Source organism: Aquarana catesbeiana, linkage group LG09, assembly GCF_042186555.1.
Source record: "Aquarana catesbeiana isolate 2022-GZ linkage group LG09, ASM4218655v1, whole genome shotgun sequence".
In the NCBI taxonomy this organism is placed as follows: Eukaryota; Metazoa; Chordata; class Amphibia; order Anura; family Ranidae; genus Aquarana; species Aquarana catesbeiana.
The window spans coordinates 224,837,111-224,844,603 of NC_133332.1; the positions used below are offsets into that span (position 1 = coordinate 224,837,111).

The following is a 7,493-nucleotide window of genomic DNA, read 5'->3' on the forward strand; positions in this document are numbered from 1 at the left end:
TTTTCAGGCCTAGAGGAGAGAGCTGGTAGGTCACATGGTCAGCAGTCACAAATATAAGCTTATTTTTACAAAGCACAGACACAGGAGCACCTTCCATAATTAAACAGAGCAAATGGTGAAAAGTGTATATAGTGGCTTAATAACCACTTTAAGAATTTTTGGGCAATGCAACAACAGCAGCCATTACCTCTCAAAGTTTATCTAAAAGCTAGGTGTAATTCTACAATAAAATGTCCAAGGCAAAAGACTGAATTCAACTCTAAGAACACCAAATCAGAAACCTATAAAGTTTTAATAGTTACAGTCAAGTCTTCAAACAAGAAAACCAGAGACAAAAGAACATGAAAATGAACAGAACAGGTAATAATTTAGGAAAGGTTTGTCTTGGTCTATGCAGCTTCTTCCTCAGCCTCTTCTTCGAATTCTCCCTCCTCTTCTGCTGTGGCATCCTGGTACTGCTGGTACTCAGACACCAGGTCATTCATGTTGCTCTCTGCTTCAGTGAACTCCATCTCATCCATGCCCTCCCCAGTGTACCAATGCAAGAAGGCCTTTCTGCGGAACATAGCAGTAAACTGCTCAGAGATGCGCTTGAACAGCTCCTGAATGGCTGTGCTGTTACCGATGAAGGTGGCAGACATCTTAAGGCCTCTTGGTGGGATGTCACAGACCGCAGTCTTCACGTTGTTGGGAATCCATTCCACAAAGTAGCTGCTATTCTTGTTCTGGACATTCAACATCTGCTCATCCACCTCTTTCATAGACATACGGCCTCTGAACACGGCAGCTACAGTCAGATAGCGGCCATGACGTGGGTCACAAGCAGCCATCATGTTCTTGGCATCAAACATCTGCTGGGTCAGCTCAGGCACAGTTAAGGCACGGTACTGCTGGCTACCGCGGCTGGTGAGTGGGGCAAAGCCTGGCATGAAGAAGTGCAGACGAGGGAAGGGCACCATGTTGACAGCCAGTTTACGCAGGTCAGCATTCAGCTGGCCAGGGAAACGCAGGCAAGTGGTGACTCCACTCATGGTGGCCGATACCAGATGGTTCAAGTCACCATAGGTGGGGGTGGTGAGTTTGAGGGTTCTGAAGCAGATATCGTACAGAGCTTCATTGTCTATGCAGTAGGTCTCATCTGTGTTTTCTACAAGCTGGTGCACAGACAGGGTGGCATTGTATGGCTCTACTACAGTATCGGACACTTTGGGGGAGGGCACAACGCTGAAAGTGTTCATGATTCTGTCTGGATACTCTTCTCTGATTTTGCTGATAAGAAGGGTACCCATACCAGAGCCAGTACCACCACCCAGAGAGTGTGTGAGCTGGAAGCCCTGGAGACAGTCACAGCTTTCTGCTTCTTTCCTTACAACATCCAATACTGAGTCAACCAGTTCTGCTCCCTCTGTGTAGTGACCCTTCGCCCAGTTGTTTCCAGCACCGCTCTGACCTGAAAAAAGAAGATAGAAAAAAAAAAAGAAGAAGAAGAAAGAAGGTCAGATGTCTGCAGACATTGCACCAAGGGCCCCAATCTGATAACATTCTAAGGTCGCAAATATTCTTAAAATTATTTTTTTCCTAATCAATATACAGCTGTCACATGACCCAGCTCTTTCCCAGCCTGTCTGCAGGAAAACCATGGCAGGAGGAACATACATACCAGCAGGTAGGTATCCAGACTTTGAGAACAGCCTGCACACCAATTTGTCAGGCGTGTGCTGGGATTTAAATAAATGACCCGACTAAGGTTCTGGGCTTCACCCCAGCAGACAGGATGTTTGGTCCAGGAGTCAGGAGCGCTCCACCTAGGAGATGTGGGAGCCAGTGCAGCACGAGGCTGCTAGCTGTATACACAGAGTTGGTGACCGACCAGTCTGTGGGAGACAGACCAAGGCCTAAAGGGTAAAGGCCAGTGCAGGAATGCTGCATTTACAAGCTAGAAGGGCTGAATTTCTTGTTTTGAAGCAAGAGTGAAATGCTGAATACCCCTGCGAGGGAAATTCAGGTTTGTTTTCTGGAATTTCTCTTTTAAAATAAAAATGGGAAAGACAAGCCCTTAAAAAAAAAAAAAAAAAAAAAAAACGCAAGCAGGTGGAGGTGTCCCTAAAGGCTCTACACTTGATGCAAGACATGCATATACTTTTAAATCAAAACCATTATTTTTTGGCAATAACATGGTATTTGTGAATTTCTGTTAGTCACAGGCTCTGTCACTCCCCTCCAGCTCTGTGTTTTAGAACAGGGAGAAGCCACCAATAATTCTAATGTAGGGAGTGGGCTGTCATTTATCACTGTGTATACACCCACATGTGTGATAGGGAGGAAATGCTCAGCATAGAAACGCACTGAAAACTGAGCATGTGCACTAGCTGTCAGCACTACTCTGCATGTGGGGACATAGACAGGAGGGGGGAGAGCAGCAGCATCAACGCTTTTTTGCAGAATACAAATCCCATAGTAACCGGGTGAGAATGTACAGCATTTATTAATAGTTTTTAATGTGGGTTTAATGACAATTTAAGTCACATGTTGATGGTCAGTGGAAAGTATCCTCTACCGACTATGGGAAGGGGAGGGGGGGTTAATTGATTTGCTTTGTTTCAACTACTTGGCACAGCACGTGATCACTCAGATCTAAAGTTCGAGGGTTCTACCATGCTAAAAATGAAGTGTTTTATACAAGGTCCATGGTTTAGTCTATTTCCTGCATTTGATTAACCAGAGAACTGAGCAATTTTCTTATGTTATCAACCACTAACTGCCCACGCTACAGCCGAAAGACGGCTACAGAGGGGGCTTAGTTTCTTGGAAGGATGTCCGTGGACGTCCCCCTGCAATCCCACTCCTTCAGACTCAGCTGATCACAGATCAGGGTAAAGGGCCATTCACAGCAGCCCTTTACCATGTGATCAGCTGTGTCCAATGACAGCTGATCACAGAAGTAAACACAAGCCGGTTTTTCAGCTTTTATTTCCTCTTTTATTTATTTCCTCACGCTGACAGTGAGAAAGAGCCAACAACCGGCTTGTGTTAAAGGGACATCGGCACTGATTATCAGGGCACTGATTGTCAGTGTTCTGATTGGCACCGATAGTCAGTACAGGAGAAAAATTTCCTGTTTGCAAAATTTTAGAACAATGAAATATTTGGCCCCAAAAATTTTTTTTTTTTTTTTTTAGCAAAACAAAAACCCAGTGGTGATTAAATACCACAAAAAGAAAGCTCCATTTGTGTGAATAGAAATGAAACTCATAAGGGTACAGTGTAGCATGACTGCACAATTGTCATTCAAAGTGCAACAGCACTGAAAGCGGACAATTGGCCTGGGCAGGAAGGAGGTTAAAGTGCCCAGTAGGCAAACGGTTAAAAGAAATGGCAAACGGTTAAAAGAAATGGCAACTGTGCCAAGGCATGGTTAACAGGTGAGACTGGAAACCAAATGAGGTTGGGCCCATTACCATGTCATTAACACCCATCCCTCGCCTTACAGCACACTGTATAAGCCAATACACCCAATAGTAATCTTTAAAAACGCCAACATTTTCTTGTTTAGCATGTTATCAATCCCCTATTCACTTACCGAAGACAAAGTTGTCTGGTCTAAAGATCTGCCCGAAGGGTCCAGACCGCACAGAGTCCATTGTGCCAGGCTCCAGATCCACCAGAATTGCACGGGGAACATATTTGCCACCTGAAAGTACACGTTAGAGATTGTAAGCACCATTTCGACTACTGGCTGTAAGAGAAGCACTAAAGGAGGGAGAACAGCTCACCTGTGGCTTCATTGTAGTACACATTTATTCTTTCCAGCTGGAGATCGCTGTCACCGTGGTATGTGCCAGTTGGGTCAATGCCATGTTCATCACTGATAACTTCCCAGAACTAGAAAAAAAAAAAAAAAAAAAAAAAAAAAAAAACACCACATTAGGTTTCAGTTAGAGCAACAAGTCATCACTGTGTCCTGTGTAGATCTTACAGCAACCTGGCCAGCTAGACAAAGCATGCTCTCAGATACTTTCTGCCAGGTATTCTATTCAGCTTCCAATATACACATCTCATGCAGTGCTTGTACTCATCCAGCACAATTTTTCAAGTTGCCATGGGCAACAGTTTCTAGTTTTATTGATCTACTGAACACAGTGTTACTAAACCCACAACTGTAAAATCAGTTTGTATATGCAGTAAAGCATGCTTGTCATACAGTGGAACCCAAGGGGTTCCAAAAAAAAAATAAATAAATAAAAAAAAACCCACAACCTTTCTTGGGAGAGTGCATGTGATCAGCACAGGGCCAATCAGCACTGTCCAGACAGAAATCAGGGGTCCTGCATCATGATAGGACAGCCAGTGCAGTATGAAAACTCCTATAAGCTTTAACCAGGCATTGATAGAAGTCACAAGACTGCTATATACTGCTAATAGAAAAAAGGTATTTAGCAGTTTATATTTACTAAAATTATTGCATTTCCATGTTCTGTGTACTGTGGGAGACCAGATATTAAAGCCAGGATCCTGCATTTACTAACACCTTAATGTCCTAAACATAACCTGTCAGGCATATCAAACTATGCAATAGCACTCGTTCGGAAACCAGATACTATGTAGTGCACCACCCTACCTACACAATCCATATAACGTGTAGTGTGAAGGCCTGCCACTGAAGATGATTGGTAGACCTGGCAGAGATTGTACAGTTTGAAAGCATGTATGGTCAGCATTACATAAGCAAGTTTGGCATTTTTGCCTGCCATACCTCTGTCTATCACTCTAAATGGGCCAGTTTGCATTGTGGACACCCCACTTTTAGTAGATCCTGACCACACAGGTATTGGAGCAGATTTGACTACAGGTTCCTTGCTATCCCATCTAACAGGCTGTTGCCATGGCGTTAGAAAACACCAGATAGCAACTAAGAAACCATCAACTTCCTTCAAAAGCCATGTGAAAAGGACTGTAAATGCCTGGGGGCTTCAAGGATCACTTTGCCATAAATTTGTTGTCCCACACTTCTATTTCCAACATCTGTTAGATTCAGTGGTTCTCAACTCCTGTCCTCAGGACCCACTAACAGGCCAGCTTCCACCTCAACTTCTGCCTGCAAAACACTTTTCAATTTTATGGACAGATCGAGATCACAGGCCAACAGCCAGACAACTAATGCCGCGTACACACGGCCGGACCTGCCAACGGGCTAAACTCCGCCGGCATTTCCGACGGAAAGATTTAGAACATGTACTATATTTGAGTCTGTCGGAAATGCCGACAGAAAAAGTCTGATGGGGCATATACACTGTCGGAATGTCCGGCCGAAAGCTCCCATCTGACTTTTTCTGTCAGGAAGTCCGGCCGCATGTACGGGGTATAAGACTTTACAGGACTCTTTTCGCCAAACACATTTTATTCATTTATAAAAACACCAGTAATACAAATTGTCAGCTTTAGCTTTGAGGATATTTGCATAGATCACCCAATACAATGAAATCGAATACAGAACTAGCACAGAGAGCCAATCAAACCACAATAGTCCTGATCACCCACACATTCCAATCTGTGCTGATGGAACAGAATTTCTATGCAATAGCAAGAAAATACAATCTGAAGGATAAGGCTTGAACCAGAAGTACACATCAACTAGACAACCTCCTTTAGAGCCTCCAACACAGCACAGGGGAGTGACTGAATGGAACCTGAATGGATTGCTCAGCTAGGTCTTCAATGGACAGTTAGATCCAAAAGTAAAGTGAACAGATGAATGTGCGTTGTCAGCTTAATGCGCATCTTCACCCAAAATGAAGTTCACCCCCCTCATTTACATTTGGCACTTTTTATTGGGGGGTCCATCTTATTTTGACAGGTACCCACTCCCCCAGATCACCACGGCTATTTGAGGGAAAGTTTGCTCCCCCCCTGCAGTCTTTTGAGCCATATCACAGGTCCAAAAACTGCTGGACCATTCACAAAGTGCAGCACGACTCGCTCATGTGCAGTGTGGAGCTGCACTGCCAGTTTCCCTTGGTGAAGATGCCAACGCCTGGACCCAAAGCCAATTGATGAATCGGATTGGGTAAGGACATTGTTGGATCTAGGGACAGGTAAAAGTCAGCGCCTACAGTATTGGTAACTGACTTTTCGGGAGGGGTGAGGTGTTGCGGGTGCTCCTCTTTAAGCAGCAACTAATTACCTGAGAATGGGCTCCATTCACACACTAATGGGACTTTTTTTGCACAACAGCATAAATCAGACGTCACTTGAATGGGCTGCCCTACGCTCCCCCCATGAAAGAAATCCCCTACACCTTTTTTCAAGTGCCGATCTTGGCACATTCGGGGTTCTATCAATGGAACCACAAGAGTGATGTACATTTGTCACACATTCCTGGAGCACACTGGTGTGATTGGCATGACAGATCAGAGATCCTACACTAGTCAGTCCACAATATCTTCAGGGCATTGACCCTAAAGTTGATCTGTAACACTGATGTGACATCTATAATGAAGACGGTTGCCATGGAAATGGGCACTAACGACAGACCACTTTCGCACACACGTGACTCAATATTTGAATTTGAAACCTGCAGAGCACATGACACAACAGGTTGAAGGGACACGCCCATCCATGGTTCGGCCACGCCCACCCCGCACAACATCAGGGAAGGCATCGGAGCCGGCTGCTTTAACCCTTTAATAGCCGGACTATGAGCCGCTGGGAAGTCTGAGCGATACTTCCGTACTGGGGACCCCGAAGAGAGGCAATGGAGGGAGAGCCGAGCGGCTGGTCTCATAGATACCCCGACAGCTCACCTTGGCTCCGATCTGGTTGCCGCACTGGCCGGCCTGCAGATGTACGATCTCCCTCATGATGACCCGGGTGTGGCGTTATCCTACAAGCCGTGAGGAGACTGACTGTAATGTAGTGTATCGAGCCGTTCGCACAGCTCCTTTTATAGGCGGGTCGTCGCCATGGAGCTTCTAAAGCTGTTCTTACGATTGGGAGGTAGTACGGGGGCGGGGCGAATAGGGAAGCGGCTATTGCTGGATAGCCCTGCCCGTCAAGTAGGTATCTTCATACTGCGTCGAGATTGGCTACTCGCCAGTCGTTGAAGCTCACGGATTGGTTCCATTAAAATGATTGACTGTTTTCCTGATTGGATGGTTCTCAATAAAGGGTGGAGTCCAAGTAGCGTCCTAGCAACTGCTGCAATGCGCTTGGCGAAGTCTAGCCTAGTGGCAGCGCTATTCACAGATGTCTTTACGTTAGTGGATGTGCGTAACTCCGTACGAGCCGCGCTGAGCTACGCCCATGCCGGTTACCAGGGCTCCATGTTTTCCGCTTGGTTTGGAGAGTCCCTGGGTGGTTTCCGTTAGTGAGGGCTCTGGGTGTTGTGTTTGTCCTGGTTACTGGTCTTGTGTCAGTGAATAGACATTCCTAAACACAACCTGTCTCCATGGATTCCCATAGACACAACTGAGCCTTGTACTGAGCTCTAATATAAA

The 7,493-nt window shown here is 45.5% G+C and overlaps 1 protein-coding gene across 1 annotated transcript; it reads right to left on the reverse strand.

Annotated features, from left to right (window-relative positions):
* Nucleotides 1–273: 273 nt before the first annotated feature.
* On the reverse strand, nt 274–6,983 carry LOC141108325 (tubulin beta-4B chain). Its single transcript, XM_073599831.1, has 4 exons — nt 6,801–6,983; nt 3,774–3,882; nt 3,581–3,691; nt 274–1,450 (listed from the first exon to the last, which is right to left on the reverse strand). The coding sequence occupies exons 1-4, from the start codon at nt 6,855–6,857 to the stop codon at nt 390–392; spliced, it is 1,338 nt and encodes a 445-aa protein (XP_073455932.1). The 5' UTR covers nt 6,858–6,983; the 3' UTR covers nt 274–389.
* Between the last annotated feature and the right edge of the window lie 510 nt (nt 6,984–7,493).